This window comes from Ovis canadensis, chromosome 2, assembly GCF_042477335.2.
Source record: "Ovis canadensis isolate MfBH-ARS-UI-01 breed Bighorn chromosome 2, ARS-UI_OviCan_v2, whole genome shotgun sequence".
Taxonomy (NCBI): domain Eukaryota; kingdom Metazoa; phylum Chordata; class Mammalia; order Artiodactyla; family Bovidae; genus Ovis; species Ovis canadensis.
Genome location: NC_091246.1, coordinates 701719 through 720000, shown reverse-complemented (window position 1 = coordinate 720000; position 18282 = coordinate 701719). Strand labels below are relative to the sequence as shown.

General features: G+C 52.5%; 1 protein-coding gene across 1 annotated transcript in view; it reads right to left on the bottom strand.

The window, feature by feature from the left end:
• The window catches only part of SNTG2 (syntrophin gamma 2), a 105477-nt gene that overhangs the window by 59217 nt on the left and 27978 nt on the right, over positions 1-18282 (bottom strand). Inside the window, 4 exon segments of the mRNA XM_069576445.1 lie at positions 7361-7418; positions 7502-7558; positions 16870-17013; positions 17862-18015. Coding sequence (XP_069432546.1) covers positions 7361-7418; positions 7502-7558; positions 16870-17013; positions 17862-18015 — 413 coding nt within the window.

Genomic DNA, 18282 nt, shown 5'->3' with positions numbered 1-18282 from the left:
GTGCCCTCCTCCAGGGGACCTTCCCGACCCAGGGATCAAACCCGCATCTTCTGCGTTGCAGGTGGACTCTTTACTGACTGAGCCACCAGGGAAAGTGGTAAAATGGATGATAAAACAGTATCGTGGTAGTTGGATTTTAATTAAAATTTTAATTAATGGTCCTAAATAAAATCAACTTTTTGGTCAGATTAAGACAGGTTAGTGGGTTTCAGTTGAAAGTGGCTCCAGCTTATTTCTGTGGTAACCCTGTCATTACATCAGGATGTAAAATGGAAATAGACCATATATATTTTAATCCACGTAAATACTCAAGCATGCAAACTGGCTACAAGGAGATATTCTATATTTCTGTTATACTTGCCTTTTCAAGTCAAATTAATTGCTATCACCAGTGTTATGTGAGGTTATGCACATTTAATCATTCTTTGCAATACAATTGTGTTATAACAGAAATAATTTGTTTTCTCTGCAAATTAATCAGTAAGATTCAGACATGTTAAACATTCATTCACATAAACTTCTGGGGAATGTTAGAAAATGATAATGCTTCCTGAAAAGCCATAGTGTTAACTGCATGAAGAATCTGGGTTAATAACATGGAAATCCCCTGTCTCTGGTGTCTCATACCCGCTTCATTGTCCTTCACAAGCACGGAGTCCTTTAGGCCCAGGACCAGTCACGTGTGGGCACGACTATCACCCAGCAGGGGTCACGGTCGCTGTGGTCACAGGACCCGGGTTGACCCGACCCCGGCTGAGCCCCTGCCCCGCCCTCAACTCCCGAGGGGCCCTGCTTCCCGACACACGCTCACCCTCCACCACAGCACGGGGGTGGGCTTTTTATACGGAAAGATGGTACAGGATACTCAGATTAAAAAGCGGGAGTCTGGGGGAGCACTGACTCACCCCCATGTTTACAAGGATGTGCTGTGCGCCTTGTGTGGACGCGGGCCGGCCTGAAATAACCCAAACAATCCTGGCCCCGCAGACAAGCAGACACCCGGTGTCCCCCCAGGAGGCAGCCTCCCGCCACACAAGCGTCACTTCAGATCAGAGGGATGAACTACCAGAAACTGTCACCCATACCTCTACACTTACTGCAAAAATGGATGTGATACGTTTGCTCCTTTGTCGTAAAAGCTCTTTGGTCCTCACTATAAAGCCCAGGATTGCTGGTGCTGGTCACTCCAGTCTGTGGCCCCGTGACCCAGAGTCGGAGAAGGAGAGACTGCCCTTCACAGACCCGAGTGCCCAGAGCATCCTTCCGCCGTGTGGTCCACCGCCGGCGGGGTCTGCTGTTTATGAACCACAGCATCCTGCTCTGGAATTTACCACGAGGTCTGACGCGTCAGTCACCTCTTTCTCTTGGTGAAGAATGACCTAAGCCTACTCGCTGTTTCAGACCACCTGACGTTCACACATTGTGGGCAGACAAGAGCGCCAGCGCGTGCATCTAAGGCGACCCAGACGAGCTTTGCCTCCGGTAGTCCAGGGTTAAGGTAACTCATCCAGGAAGCCTGCCCTTCAGAGCAGAGCTCATCAGCACCCTGGGCGAGTGGTGCTGCAAGAGGAGGGTAAGTGGGGAGACGGAGACCCTGACCCAGAGGTGCCGAGACTCGGGGTGCTGGGGGGAGAGGGGCGGGGAAGCCCTCGTCCAGCCTCGTATCACACACTCTTGGCTCAGAATGGGGGAAAACTCCACCAACTTTGAAAATAAAGATGACACAGTCTGAAGAGCCGTGCTGAGGTTCCATCCTTGGAGGACACGCAGGATGCTTGGAGCCCCCCCAGCCAGCAGACTCAGTAGGGACGCCAGCTTGGATCCACGCAACGGAGAGTTTTAAGTAAACAGTCTGCAGGACGTGCAGCCAGCCCAGCTGTTGTGGCTGCAGGTGGGAATGCTGCGGTGGCTGACCTGGGGGAGGGGGGACACGGAAGCCCATGCCCTGCCTGTGACTGTCTTTTTGCAGCAGATGGCTGCCGTGGGGTGGGGTGGAGGGACTCGGCGGCAGGCCTGGAGGACCAGAGCTCTGGGCTCCTTGACCGCTGACTCCCATGAGGAGAAGCCCCCGGGGACAGGGTGGGGAGGGTGGTAGGCAGCTGGGCAGAAGCGCTGAGTCTTGGCATTGTAGCAGCTCTCCCACAGGCTCTGCACCCCTCACCTGGCCCCCTGCCAGTGTCCTACCAGGCTCCACACGGCTCTGCCTGGCGACCTGCACACTGCCGTCCAGCTCTTGAGGCTTCTCCGCAGTCCCGCTCGTGAAGCAGTCAGTCCAGGGAGCACTGGCTCTGTCCTGGGTCCTGAACAGGGACCCGCCCAGGCCCTGGGGGTCGTCACCAAGGCGATGTGTTCCCCTCCCAAGGAGCTGCAAAGGGGGCTGAACCACCGTCAGAGAAGCTGCGGACCAAAGGGCTGGAAGGTGGATGAAGCGAAGCCGCTCAGTCGTGTCTGACTCTCTGCAACCCCGTGAACTGTAGCCCACCAGGCTCCTCCATCCGTGGGATTCTCCAGGCAAGAGTACTGGAGTGGGCTGCCATTTCCTTCTCCAGGGGATCCTCCCGACCCAGGGATCGAACCCGGGTCTCCCGCACTGCAGGCAGCTGCTTCACAGCCTGAGCCACCAGGGAAGCCCTGGAAGGTCAATGATATGCTTTTAAAAACATTCTCTTCACTTTATGAGAAAGTTTGAGCACAGACACCATTGCGATGGGCTGTGAACAGCGGCATTCCCTGAAGAGGTCGCCCGCTTCCTGAAGCCTGGGGCGCGTACGTATGTGGACTCCTTGGGGGACGAGGGGCAAGCGGCCTCAGAAGGAACGCCGAGGCAGGAGCTGCTGTGTAGATGGAGACAGGACCAGAGGAGAGGCAAGGACCGAGGGGAAGGGAAAGCTTCCCACTGGATCAGCCAGATCCATTGATTAAAGAAGTCTCACGGGTGCAGCTGGACGCTCGTCACCAGCCTTGCCTGGCAGCAGCATTTCACAGGAGTGAGGCGCCAAACACAGGTGGACGTGCTGGAGGAAACAGCACACGAGGCCTCGGGCCTCACCCCCAGGAGGCCCCGCAGCGCCCCGAGCTCCGTTTGACAGATCTCGAGGCCGTGCCTCCAGAAGGCAAAGGGCGGCGACAAAGTGTCTAAGCACCTGTGCCAACCACATAACCAGGGCCGACGCCCGGCCAACGTGGGAAGCCCCCGTCCTCACTGAGGGGACCTTTGATGCAGCCCCACCCTGACCCCGTGGCAAGGACAGCGAAGCCACAGCTGGGCACGTGGCCTCCCTGCGCCTTTCCCCCAGCGCCAAGGCTGGTGCCCCAACTTTGCCCAGTTCTGGAACATTCTCTGGACAGCAACCCGGGCGGTTTTTAATGTAAAACAGACCTTCTGACCCTGCATCTTCTGACCCTGCATTGGACCACCCCAAAACGACCCCTCTTGGCCCCGACACCCCCTTACTTGTAAACAAGACACAGGTCCCTCTCCAGGACGAGATGCTGAGGACCTGCCCCAGCCTCCCATCCCTCCTCTCCTCTCCAGCTGCCCTCCCCCACTGGCTCCCCGCTTCTGAGCAAACAGGCCCATCGACCCTTCATCTTGCATCCTTTCTGAGTCTGGGATGCCGCCCGGCAGGGCTTGCTCACACCTTACTGTACTTGATTCAAATATTTGCTTAAGCATCAGCCACGGAGAGATTTCCACTGACCACCTTGTAACAACAGAGATGCTCCGTCCACTGCTCGGCACGCCCCAGCGTCGTTTAATTTTCTTCAGGGCGGTGGTCACTGTCTGAACGCGTATTTATGATCTGTTCACTGATGGCCAGTTTCCTCCCACTGGACATAAGTGTATACGGGCAGTGTCTTTCCAGAATGCCCAGAAGAATCTGATCCATACAAGGCGGCCATCGAGAGCAGGTGGGTTGGTCTGTGGGTAAATAACTGAATTAATGGTTTTATATTCTTCTCTGACCTCTGAAACTCCAATACTTTGGCCACCTGATGCAAAGAACTGACTCATTTGAAAAGACTGAAAGATTGAAGGTGAGAGGAGATGGGGACGACAGAAGATGAGATGGTTGGATGGCATCACCGACTCAATGGACGTGAGTTTGGGTAAATGCCAGGAGTCGGTGATGGACAGGGAGGCCTGGCGTGCTGCGGTTCATGGGGTCACAAAGAGCTGGACAGAACTGAGTGATAGAACTGAACTGAACCGAACGGTTTCCAGCCGCTTGATCCCTAGATGCAACGCCAGGTAGACGTCAGGATGCTGACCCCTCAGGTCCCCACATGAAGCGGGAGAGAAGCCCTCCAGCTCCAGGTCCCCTCTGGGGTGACCGTGAACCTGCCTCCTCAGGGAGGGGACCAAGTGAGGCGAAGCCCTGTGGGAGGGTCCCAGGCCTGCCCTGAGGGGCTCACCCCAGGAAACACCCTAACTCGGTGGGCTGGTGGTTGGGGTGCAGGTTACCAGGTTATTGGCGTCACGTGAACCTGCCTCACGTGTGGACAACTTTCCGGAGCCTGGGCTCCTGCGCACGAAGGACCCTCCTGACACCAACACACGCGGCAGCTCGGCCAAGGGCCCCCTGCCTGCAGCTCGGCCAAGGGCCCCCTGCCTGCAGCACGCACGTGTCCTGAGCCAAACCCTGAACATGTGAACTCGGTGAGACCATCCCAGGTCCAAGATCTCGGCTCACTGAGCATTTGACTTGGGAGTGCAGGGTATAGAGCACCCGCAGTGCAGAGGGGGGCGTGGGTGCGACAGTCGCAGCAGAGGAAGGGGCGCCCTGGGGTGGGGCGGGGCTGCTCCCCAGCCTGGCCAGGGCAGGATGTGGGGGTGGAAAGGAGGCCCGGGCGGGCGGGATGCGGGGCCCAGAGGTGCGGGAGGCGAGGAAGACCTGGTTGGGAGACTTGCTGGGTTTGAGATGCTCACGACACTTCCTGGAGCTGGAGAGCGGAGTCTTCTTTCCAGGAGTCATGTCTGCGCATGTGAGCCCTGCCTAGGGGGCCGGACCCAGGGGGCCGCAGACGCGGAGGAGGTGATTCTGTCACCCTGCAGGCCGCCTCGGCCTGTTTACACCTCCGCAGGGAAGGGAGATGCTGTTCCTGGGCTGAGCGATCTTTTTCTGATTTTAAGCTTATTCCTGAGAGGGGGTCAGGCAGGAAGGCCAGGGGTCTCCAAACGGGGCAAACAGGCCGCATGTGGCCGACACGTTTCTCTCTCTCTCAAATGGCAGGGGGAAACAGGCTGCCCGTGCCAGTCCCTTCCTTCGCGCTTCAAACTTAAAAGGAGGGTTAAGATTCTGTGCTGCCACGGCGACGCCCGGCCCCTCCTGAACTGAACTTTCCTCAGGCCTTGAGCTAACCAATGCATTCTTCTTACAGAAATGTGTGTCGTAAGCTATGTTAATGAACTGTGTATTTACCCGAGACTCTCTGTTTCTTCAAGTCGTGAGGGCTCTGAGTATTGAGACATCTCTTTTTTCTAATTAGCAGCCTGCTAGTAGCTATATAACACCAGCTGAAGACTAGCAGGGGGGCACTCTTTCTGCCCCCTTCTGATGTCTATGTCAGAAGTTTTCTCTATCTCTTTTATACTTTAACAAAACTTTATTACACAAAAGCTCTGAGCGATTAAGCCTTGTCACCGGCCCCGGATTGAATTCCTCTCCTCCAGAGGCCAAGAATCCCAGTGTCTTTCACAGCTCAGCAACAACCTTTCATTGCCCTGTTCTCATCCTTTTCTGAAACATATTCATACCCACAAATTTAAAAATTTACTTACAAAAAAGAACTAAGAATGTTCACAAGCAGATTTGAGCAATCCTCTCAATCATTAATCAGCCAGCCAGGTGGTTATGGTCCCACGGAAACGATTATACACTCCGAGGCCAGCAACGGCCTGGTTCATCCTCCTCGCAGACCCTCGATCTACACACGGGGGCCACTGGGCCCCTGCAAGCTCTTCACTTGCATGATTGCAGCACTTGTCTCACACAACAAAAGGGTGTCAGTCCAACAGAAAAGTATATGCTTCTTTGAAGTGCTTCGAAAACCTTGAAAAAGAACGGCCATTTGGTTCAGACACCTGGGTCTTCATGGTCATAATTAAAGCCATATTTCCTGATAAGACTGGAATCCTTTTGTGTTGCCAAGAAGACCAGCATTGGAGGTCCAGGCTCTTGTTTTTCCCTCCTAACAACAGCTGGGGGCTCTCCAGGAAAACCACCCCCTGCGGAAGGCAGGCGGCTTCATGGGCTCAGGACCCTTAACGCCCACAAAGTGCAATCCACCTGCTGCAGGCTTTAAGGGCGGGCTTTGTGACTGTCGGAAAGCGGGCTTTGTGACTGTTGGAAAGCGGGCTTTGTGACTCTGCTGGAAAAAGGGGAAACTGCAGTCAAGCTGCATCCTGAGTGTCCTTTTGGTACAAAAGAGTCTTCATGCAGAACACACGTGTTGTTAAAACCTCTTTTCCACACGACTGAGGTCAAAGCCACAGTGGGGGCTTTACCTCACCACGAACAGTCCCTGCAGGAAAACATGACCATGGACCTCTGGCAGCATGAGGCCCGAGGCCACCAGGCTATGCCAGCAGGCCCCTGCCAGATGTGGGCCAGGTCTGAGCATCCTGGGGGGAAAGCGTGACTTGTTCCCCCAGCCCAGGAGTCCAGGGATCTCATCCAGGACCTCAACACCCAGGCCCTCGACCTCATCCCCTTCAGCACTCAGGCTGGCCCTCGACAATGCGGGCCTCACGTTCAGGGTCGGGTGTCCCTCTGCCTGGGTCAGGCAGGGTCACCCCCTGGACCTGCCCTGATGGAACAGGCAGATGGGCGGCCCCAGGGAGCAGAGGAGGTGGTAAGAGCTGGATTTGAAAGTGCCACCAAAGAGCTTATCAGAAAAACATGCACCCTGATGGAAAGCCACCTGCCCAGTACTCACTTGCCCCCTCCCTCAGCCCTACACACTCTGACCTCCCAGGAGAGGCAGCTCTTCCCAAAACCGTCACCACCATTTCAGCACCACAGCCAGCAGCCTCCCTGCCTGGCCCCGTGGCTGTGACACGGTTTTACACTGGAACCTCATCACATTGACCCTCAGTCTACTGCACACCCCAGAGGGATCTGTCTTTCCTGAGAAATCACTGCCATGTCCGTGTCTCCTGGGGCCAACGTGATGCCACACTGTGGGTCAGTATCTCTCTTAAGGGCTGGCGGGATCGGGGATGAGAGCGCAGACAGCTGTGAAATAAGACGGCAGGCGGACGGCCAGGCGACACACACAGCGGCTGTCTTCCCACTGAAAACAGTGCACTATGCTCCAAGCTGCAGCCACGCACACACGGCCACGCGGCTGCTTTTACCTTCGAGGTCTCTGAATATCTTCGATATGACCACAGGGACGCCGTGTTCCACGCCACCCTGGAAGACAGGCATAGGAGCACAGTGAAGACGGAGCGGGGGCCTCCACGGGGAAGCGTCGGGGAGAAGCAACGCAGTCATACCTTTATGCTCAGGCCCAGGCCGCCCACAGGTTGTCTGTGAAGCGTAACAGTTCTGTGCTTTAAAAAATTTAGAAAACAAACCTGGTTTAGGTTAAAATGGACAATCAGAAAGCGAATGAAAACGTGTACATTAGCTTCTTTATTAAAACTTCAGACATATGGGGACATACGTATTCCTATGGGCGATTTGTGCTGATGTTTGGCAGAAACCAACATAATTCTGTACAGCAATTATCCTTCAATTTAAAAATTGAAAAAAGCTTCAGTAGCTGTTTATATCTCCAAAGGGGAGCAGCCTAATCCCCACAGCAACAGCACCATTTCAAGCCGGCACTCCTCAGTGCCAGAGGGAAACGGGCAGCCTGGTAAGAAACAGCCGCGCTGTGCTGGTTTAAGGTCCGCCCGAGGCCCTGCAAAGTCGGCCATCTCACCCCGTTCTGGCTCAGGGATGGAGGCCCCGTCCCCAGGCAGCAGACGGGGAGGCTACAGAGCACGTGCTCAGCTCCCCGCTTCTAAAGCCTGCCTTCCCCACTGACCCCCGAAGAGGCTGCCTGCGCACCGTGCTGCTCTGCACAGCTCACCATTCTTAAATCAGCCGCCAAGTAATCGACGCCAACTTGCGAACGATCGACCGTTTCACGTCCTGACCCAGTTTAAAGCCGCCGGTGCTGACGAGAAGCCAAGACTAACCCTGCCGTTGGTCACGCCCCCTCTCAAGTGTTCAAATATGTAAGGTGTGTGTTCGGCCTACACTGACTATTTGTCAGTGAACAGGGCTGGCCAAGGATTGATCAAGTGGTGCAGGAAGCGTGTTCACCTCCAAAAGTAGCAACGGGAATAATAAAAGGTGTGCACTGCTTTGACAATTTCCGTAAAAACTGGAGAGATTCACAGCAAACATGCTGGCATACGGCCAAGACGGAGGATACTTGCATAGGGTTCTGCTTGCTACTTTTCAACTTTTCATATGTTGGAAAACTACATAATTAAAGGAAAAAATTATAAAATGTTTAGTAGACTATGCAAAATGCTTTGCTATTATGATTTTAGTTACGTAAAGTTTCACTGAAAGACACATTTTTGTGTCTTATTTCCTTATCAAATGGCTTGTGTGCACACTCACACAAACACATATAAACGATTATTTATTCTATCCTTAAACTAAACCACAGTGTAAGCTTTTATAATTAATTTGGCCCTTCCATTCACTCTTCGTGGGATTCCCAGATGGCTCAGCGGCAAACAATCTGCCTGCAATGCAGGAGATGCGGGCTCAATCCGAGTCGGGAAGATCTCCTGGAGGAGGAAACGGCAACCCACTCCAGGAGTCTTGCCTGGAGAATCCCGTGGACAGAGGAGGCTGGCGGGCTGCAGTCCATGGGGTCGCAACAGAGTCAGACACGACTGAGCACACACACACATTCAGTATTCCGAGGTTTTCATGCTCTCAAAGCCAAACTGTCCTTGTTGAAGAGAAGACTACGGATTGAGTCCACACACATTTAATGAGTGAATGCAGGTGCCGAGGGCCAGGACCAGGGCGAATTCCACAAGAGTCAGAGTCCCGACGTCCCGGCACTGGGACATTCCTGGGAACTCGCTGGCAATCCATCCTCCACTTGTTGCGAAAATGCTGCCTGCCCTCCTCAGAGAGCGTGAGACTGGCCTCCCTGGTTAAACCTTCAGCTCTCACCTCCACCCAGAGACAGCGCCCTGGTCCCCGCTCAGGACCGACCCCTGCTCTCCAGGGCCCCTTCCGTGTCTTCTGGATCCATTTACATGCAGGGCCCCCCCCCCGCCACCAGTCCTTGCCAGTGGAAACTTCTTCTGGAAATGACCCACCCAAGGAAAAGGGCGGTGGCCCTTCCAAGACATGCAGACTTCAAACAGGACTGCCTCCTCCACAGCACGTGTACAGGGCTAGCTAGCGATGGCCACAAGCAGGGTTTCTCCCGACCCAAAGTGAGCCAGTCAATCAAAGCCTTGAGGTTGGCTCGGACCAGTGTACGAAGTGCCCAGAACATAGAGAGAAAGGTTCTGGGCCCGATTCTAATTTCTCCGATCACTCTGTGGATCTGTGATACGAGCCAGACAAAGCCTGTGAAGAAGGCCAAGCACACGCAGGGCACACGTGGCCCCAGAAGAGAGACAGGAGCAGACGCCCCAGGAGCCAGCTGAGGGCCCTCCTGAGGGACCAGGGGAGCCGGGGACGGACCGGGAGAGCAGGCATCCCTCCAGGGCCTTCGGGGGTCCCAGACCCCCGTCCTCCACCAACCCAGGGCTCGCCGGCGTCGGGTCCTGGCTCCCATGTCCCATCTGCCCTCTGCGTCTCCAGCACGTCATCCGCCAGCTCCCCTGCTGTGCCAGGGCCCCGAACCCCTCACCTGTCTTCTCCAGCTCTTGGTTTTCATTCCTGAGATTTCTTCAGATCTACCTTGCAGCTCTGACTTTTCGTTTCCAAATGTTATTTAACTGGTACACTGAGATTCCAATTTCATTTATTTTTTCTTTGTTCTCTTTCGCTGGTTTCACAAAGCCTGGATCACTTTATACAGTCTCTCCTTCGTCAGACTGTTAGAGCCTTCTGTTTAGTCTTCAGACGCAATGAACACACGCCTCTCACGTGGGGCACTTGGCTCTCACAGCTCGACAACTCTGCAGACCCACCTCTGCACCGCTGCTCGTGTGGCTTTCTTCCCTGGCTTTATCCCCACAGTCTGCGAGAACCTGGAGTGGGGATCCTCTCAGGTCCCGGTGGAGAGCGCGCATGTTCCTCCGGAAGGCCTGCACCTTCCGTCTGCGTGCACCAGGGCCCCCTGAACCTGGCACCATCTAACTGCATTTTCAGCGGGAGGATTTTCAGGCCACAAAGTAAACCACAGCACAAGACCCAGGTGAGGGGCGGTCTGGATTAGTGTCCTCAGGGACATTTGCCTGGCTTTGTCCCTCTTCCTTCAGAAGCCAATGCCAGCCAGGCAAGAATTCTTTCTGCGGGGGGGGGGACTGTCTTCAAGGTCACACTCTCCCCGTGTGACTTGGGACCTCCTCCCTCTGGGTGGACGGACTACGGTCAGTCATTTCCCCTGGATCAGCCCCGGGCCTCCTCCTGAGGTCCGCTCTCTCCGCGTTGCCCAGCTTAAGCTGGGCAGCAAAAACTAGTCCAAGGACTGGGCCAGGCTGGGCTCACACTGTGACCTGTCCCGAGCTTTGCCAGGGTCTAGTGCCGCCTGCCCTTCCCTCCTCTCGATGCTCCGGGTGTGACCTTGAGAAGTTACAGGCAGCACCCAGACCCTCAGGCAGAGAGGAGCAGCTCTGTGTTGCCTCAACCCTGTAATTACCCCTGTGAGCTCAGACCAACAACTTCCGCTATTTCTTAATTTCCCAAACTGAGGGTATGGGATTCTCTAAAATACCTTTCAGCCATAAATGCGCTGTGACTTAAAGTGCCAGACACAACACAGAGATCTTTTAAATCCTTCCTTCTGTCACTACTTTTCATGCAAGCCACAAAGGTGGCCTCACAATCCAGGAAAATGGGATGTGCCAGACGCACAGACACAAAACAAAAGCGAAGCTGAACAGAGAGTCTGAGACATAGCGAGCCAGCTTCTTCATACGGCAAAGCACATTCTCTCTCTAGCAGATGATTAGAGAACTCAGGTCAGTCAGCCAGTTCACTCAGTCATGTCCGACTCTTTGCAACCCCATGAATCGCAGCAAGCCAGGCCTCCCTGTCCACCAACTCCAGGAGTGCACTCAAACTCACATCCATTGAGTTGGTGATGCCATCCAGCCATCTCATCCTCTGTCGTCCCCTTCTCCTCCTGCCCCCAAACCCTCCCAGCATCCGGGTCTTTTCTGAGTCAACTCTTCACATGAGGTGGCCAAACTATTGGAGTTTCAGCTTTAGCATCAGTCCTTCCAACGAACACCCAGGACTGATCTCCTTTAGGATGGACTTGGATCTCCTTGCAGTCCAAGGGACTCTCAAGAGTCTTCTCCCAACACCACAGTTCAAAAGCATCAATTCTTTGGTGCTCAGCTTTCTTCACAGTCCAACTCTCACATCCATACATGACCACAGGAAAAACCATAGCCTTGACTAGATGGACCTTTGTTCGCAAAGTAATATCTCTACTTTTTAATATATTGTCTAGGTTGGTTATAACTTTCCTTCCAAGGAGTAAGCACCTTTTAATTTCATGGTTGCAGTCACCATCTGCAGTGATTTTGGAGCCCCAAAAAATAAAGTCTGACACTGTTTCCCCATCTATTTCCCATGAAGTGAGGGGACCAAATGCCATGATCTTAGTTTGCTGAATGTTGAGCTTTTTCGCTCTCCTCTTTTACTTTCATCAAGAGGCTTTTTAGCTCCTCTTCACTTTCTGCCATAAGGGTACTATCACCTGCATATCTGAGGGTATTGATATTTCTCCAGGCCATCTTGATTCCAGCTTGTGTTTCTTCCAGTCCAGCGTTTCTCATGATGTACTCTGCATATAAGTTAAATAAGCAGGGTGACAATATACAGCCTTGACGTCCTCCTTTTCCTATTTGGAACCAGTCTGTTGTTCCATGTCCAGTTCTAACTGCTGCTTCCTGACCTGCATACAGGTTTCTCAAGAGGCAGGTCAGGTGGTCTGGTATTTCCATCTATTTCAGAATTTTCCACCGCTTTCAAAATTTTCCACAGTTTCTTGTGATCCACACAGTCAAAGGCTTTGGCATAGTCAATGAAGCAGAAATAGATGTTTTTCTGGAACTCTCTTGCTTTTTCCATGATCCAGCGGATGTTGGCAATTTGATCTCTGGTTCCTCTGCCTTTTCTAAAACCAGCTTGAACATCAGGGAGTTCACGGTTCACGTATTGCTGAAACCTGGCTTGGAGAATTTTGAGCATTACTTTACTAGCGTGTGAGATGCGTGCAATTGTGCAGTAGTTTGAGCATTCTTTGGCATTGCCTTTCTTTGGGATTGGAATGAAAACTGACCTTTTCCAGTCCTGTGGCCACTGCTGAGTTTTCCAAATGTGCTGGCATATTGAGTGCAGCACTTTCACAGCATCATCTTTCAGGATTTGAAACAGCTCCACTGGAATGCCATCACCTCCACTAGCTTTGTTCGTAGTGATGCTTTCTAAGGCCCATTTGACTTCACATTCCAGGGTGTCTGGCTCTAGGTGAGTGATCACACCATCGTGATTATCTGGGTCGTGAAGATCTTTTTTGTACAGTTCTTTTGTTTGTATTCTTGCCACCTCTTCTTAATATCTTCTGCTTCTGTTAGGTCCATACCATTTCTGTGGGCTCGATAAAGGACAGAAAACCCAGAGATTTTAACTATTCAGAGTTCTGTGTTGATGGGAAGAGACAGGAATACAAATGAAATATAAAGTTGCCAATTCTAGACTCTAATGTTGACTCAGCAGACTTGAGAATCTATGGGTTTTATAAAAGGGTGAACCCAGCTTTCTCTCCCTCTTTCCTGATAAGAACATCCACCCAGAACTGATACAGTGATTATTTTCCCAGCAGTTTCATGATCACTAATATGACTCTGCTCCTTAATCCTGTCTTCTCAAACAGACAATAAAGGGTATAAGTGCAACCCCAGGTGTAAAGCTCAGTGCAAACTGGGCCAGGTTCTGGGAGAACCAGGTTCCCTCCAGTCTCAGCTTGCGAGCAAGTGCTGGGGCACAGAGCCTGCTGGTCGTGAAGCAAGCGTGAGCCTCCCGGTGACAACAGAGCTCGAGATGTAAGGATCAGTCGGCAGCACTATTTCTGTTAAGAAAGCTGACCTTGGAATTCAGAGCACCAGCGTGACTCATCCCCGCAGGAGCGGGGTGTCTGCCCTTAGACTCTGAAGGCCTTGCAGCCCCAGCGACAAGCCGACCTCTGCTTGACATTACATGGTGGTGGCGGTGTTCAGTTGCTCAGTCGTGTCTGACTCTTTATAGCCTCAGGGACCGCAGCACGCCAGGCCTCCCTGTCCTTCACCATCTCCCAGAGTTTACTCAAGTGCATGTCCGTTGAGTCGGTGAGACCATCCAACCATCTCATCCCCTGTCACCCCTTTCTCCTCCTGCCCTCAGTCTTTCCCAGCATCAGTGTCTTTTCCTATGAGTTGGTTCTGCCCATCAAGTGACCGAAGTATTGGAGCTTGAGCATCAGTCATGGGTGGTGAGACGCAGTGAATGTGTGTTGAATCCAATGATGCATTTTTCATCTCCTGGGACCCACACAGGGGCTCAAGGTTCAGTGAGACGTGAAATTCACACTCATTTCTTCTGCTGATCAGCTGGGGAATAATTATTACACCTCCCTCTCCCGCAGCTCAGAGTAATTTTAGATGACGGAAAATGAATGCTCTCCATCCGGTTTTCTGTTGGAGGTTAACACTGAAACACTCAGCAATAGGAACCTAAGGGAATCACTGTGTTCTTACCCCCCAGAGGCGCCGTATGATCTGCAGAAATACCATGACTGTTGTTGGAAGTCGTCTTTTTCATCCCCCAAACTCATGATAAATTCTCGGGTCAAGGTTAGTTTTATTTTTATAATCAACTGAAGAATACGGGTTTCAACTGTTTCTCCAATCAGTGGGATTGAATCCAGCGGGATTCTGAGTCTGGTGTAGAAAAGGCATTCTGATCTCAGGAGCTGAACATGTTCTTCTTCGTTCAAAAATGTCCTCTGAGTCCCCCTCACAATTACCTAGCCCAGATACACACGTCTATTCAAGAATATTTCACTCCTTTCCTACAAATGAGGCTTCCTCTGGAAGCAGCAGAGATCATTAAAGATGGAGCCAGGAGGCTGAGAATATAACCCTGGGAACCACCCTCTGATATACAGCAGGCAATTTTAACATCAAGCTTTGGGCACCAATACATCACTTGCGACTGCAAACATAAATTTATGAACATACACCCATTTTTCTTACAAAGGATCCAATAATTTTCATCAAGAAGGTAACCTTGGGCAGAGAATCTGACACTGAATTCTAAAAAGTATAATTTATTTTCCTTGGACAATACATAGAAATCTGTATGCAGGTCAAGAAGCAACAGTTAGAACCAGACATGGAACAACAGACTGGTTCCAAATAGGAAAAGGAGTACGTCAAGGCTGTATATTGTCACCCTGCTTGTTTAACTTATATGCAGAGCATATCATGAGAAACGCTGGGCTGGATGAAGCACAAGCTGGAATCAAGACTGTCTGGAGAAATATCAGTAATCTCAGATATGCAGATGACACCACCCTTATGGCAGAAAGTGAAGAGGAACTAAAGAGCTTCTTGATGAAAGAGAAAGAGGGGAGTGAAAAAACTGGTTTAAAACTCAACATTCAGAAAACAAAGATCACGGCATCCGGTCCCATCACTTCATGACAAATAGATGGGGAAACAGTGGAAACAAAAGTTATGACCAACTAGGCAGCATATTAAAAAGCAGAGACATTACTTTGCCGTCAAAGGTCCGTCTAGTCAAGGCTATGGTTTTCCCAGTAGTCACGTATGGATGTGAGAGTTGGACTATAAAGAAAGCTGACTGCTGAAGAGCTGATGCTTTTGAACTGTGGTGTTGGAGAAGACTCTTGAGAGTTTCTTGGACTGCAAGGAGATCCAACCAATCCATCCTAAAGGAAATCAGTCCTGAATGTTCATTAGAAGGACTGATGCTGAAGCTGAAACTCCAATACTTTGGCCACCTGATGCGAAGAGCTGACTCATGTGAAAAGTCCCTGATGCTGGGAAAGATTGAAGGCAGGAGGAGAAGGGGACGACAGAGGATGAGATGGTTGGATGGCATCACCAACTCAATGGGCATGAGTTTGAATAAACTCTGGGATTTCGTGATGGACAGGGAGGCCTGGCGTGCTGTAGTTCATGGGGTTGCAAAGAGTTGGACACGACTGAGTGACTGAACTGAACTGGACAATATAGTGTAGAAACATTACCTGTTTTTACTATAATTTATCTGAAACTTTCTATTGATTACAAATTCACCATTAAGAAAGGCGACACATTTAAGAGGCCACAGAATCACCTTGGCTGCCTCCTCTGGACCCCTCTCCACCTACCACCCACGGTCCTGAGAACACGTGGAAGGTAATCAGCAAAGGGATGGACCTTATGCAGGTGAGCAGGAGGCTGCCCAGCCTGTTGCTGAGGGGCACTCTTGGCTCCGAGGGACTCTTCTAAGCGCTGGAGGAGGCGGGTCTGCAGGACCTGCGGGGTGGGGCAGGGGGTGTCCCGGAGAGGACGGGATGCAGAACCCGGGCCTGAGGATCCAGGGGCAGCGTCCTGTCGCCCACCCTCATTGTGAGGCTCCACCACCCTGGATGCGCAGGGGATGCCCTCAACCGAGGCCGGCGGCCAGAACGGGGGCGGGACCCGGGTCGGGGGCAGCCTTGGGCTCCAGGACAGAAGGAGGAGGATGCCATCCAGGGGGAGACGTGCGTGTGAGGACACGGAGGCAAGGTCATGGTGCCATCAGTTGACATCAAGGCGCCCGCGCTGATGATGGCACACTGACCACAGGTCTGTGGACAGACCGGGTGGAAGCGTCCTGCCCACGTCATCTCTGCGGTGAAGGTTACAAGGACTCAGAAACCCCACAAAGAAGGGGTCTCCAGCGCCCCCAGTAGAGCCAGCCCACCTGGGAATGGCAGAGCCTTGGGGTACTTCCAGAATTCTCCCAGAATGTATCCATAGCCACTTAAGCCCACTGGGAGGAGAACAGGAAACTGCAAATATAACGTGCCATATATTTAATACATCATTTGCAGTGGTCTCAAGTTAAATTTGGAGATAAAACTTGCAAAACCATTGTTCCCTAATCTTTATGCAATATTCTAAAACATCGGATACATGCTTCTTACCTTTAAGAACATTTCACTTATAACTGAAGCCGAGAAGGACCAGGCTTTATGTGAAAACTCTGTGCATCCGCGGAGGCAAGGAGCAGGTGGACGCTGACGAGCACCTGCTGTACCTTTCGCTGCCTGTGGTTCCGGGCAGAAACCCTGGGGCTCTTAATCCTTCAGGAAGGAGACGACCTTGCTCACCATGGCCTTCTAGTTTCCCATGAGAATGCGCTCAGTCTCATGGTGTGCTGTCTGGGGATGTTTTTAATATAAAGCTCCTCAAGGAAAATATATTAATAAAGAAATTAAGACAGCCATCGAGAGAGCAAACATGACCTTGAAAAGATACTTTGCTTTGCAGCAACGTGGGCATCTGGACAGGGCTGAGGACCATCAGGTCACGTCCTGCAGGGCCCCGGGAGCTTCCGTCTGGGGAGCTCCTCCCGCGTATCGGGGTGACCGGGTCTAGACAAGCCCTGGGGCTGCAGGCGCGGAGACACTTATGTTTGTACTGGGACGGCTGCCGCTAACACAGACGACATCCTGTTTCTGAATTGTCAGTACCTCTTTCGTCAGCTTCAGGCGGACGTCATAGGTGTGGCCAGACACTTCATCGTGCAACAAGGCGATCCCAGTTTTAGTCTGAAACAGAGTAGAGGTGGGAGGTGTGAGGACAGAGAGCAGGGACCCTGACAAAATGTGTGTTCACCACACACCTACACATCCAACAAGGGTTGGATTCAGTTCAGTTCAGTCGCTCACTTGTGTCCGACTCTTTGCGACCCCATGGACTGCAGCACACCAGGCCTCCCTGTCCATCACCAACACCCGGAGTTTACCCAAACTCATGTCCATTGAGTCGGTGATGCCATCTAACCATCTCATCCTCTGTCGTCCCCTTCTCCTCCTGCCCTCAATCTTTCCCAGTATCAGGGTCTTTTCCAAGGAGTCAGTTCTTCACATAGGTGGCCAAAGCATTGGAGTTTCAGCTTCAGCATCAGTCCTTCCAGTGAATATTCAGGACTGATCTCCTTTAGGATGGACTGGTTGGATCTCCTTGCAGCCCAGGGAACTCTCGGGAGTCTCCTCCAGCACCGCAGTTCAACAAAATCGTGGGATTTTTAAAATATTTCTTCTGAATCAGTTTTTATAGGATTTGCATAAAACATGTTGCTAGCAAGTGAAGAATGGATGAGTCAGAAAGTCACCCTGGATAAACTAGAGAAGTTGGCTCCTCCGTGTGGAGTCACGGACGTGCCCCAGGCTGAGCGGGGCCTGGTCAGTGGGCGGCACGGGTCACGGGAGACCACTGGAATGGCCACCCCATCCCCCCGGTGCCTGCAGAGCTCTGGCCTGCACGGCCTCGGACACGGCCCCACACCTGGGCGAGGGGAGAAGGCAGGTAGGATGCTCGGCGAGGCCGTTGGGGTCTGGTCCACCGCTCAGGACCAGAGGACAGTCCCAGGGCCTGCAGAGCCCCAGCCGGGCACGGGGGGTGAGCGCCGGCCGGGCCTGGGGGCGGGGTTGAGTGCCGGCGGGGGCGAGGCTGGAGCAGAAACAGCGGGGCACACGGGGCCCGAGGGCGGGCTGGTGGACACCGATCCGTCGTCAATACAGAGCTTTTCCTGCTGAAGGGACTGCACACTAAGAACAAAGAAACGGTGACGCGGTGTGATTGCCTCTTATTATAACTTAGTGGGATTGAGATTCCTGCTAAAAGACCTTCACTGCAGGTAAAAACAGAATAGTTAATACATGTCTAATCCCAGGGATGGGGGAGCCTGGTGGGCTGCCGCCTATGGGGTCGCACAGAGTCGGACACGACTGAAGCGACTTAGCAGCAGCAGCAGCAGGATCAAAACAACACTATATGTCACTAACGTTACTATAGATACAGCAGATAACCAACGG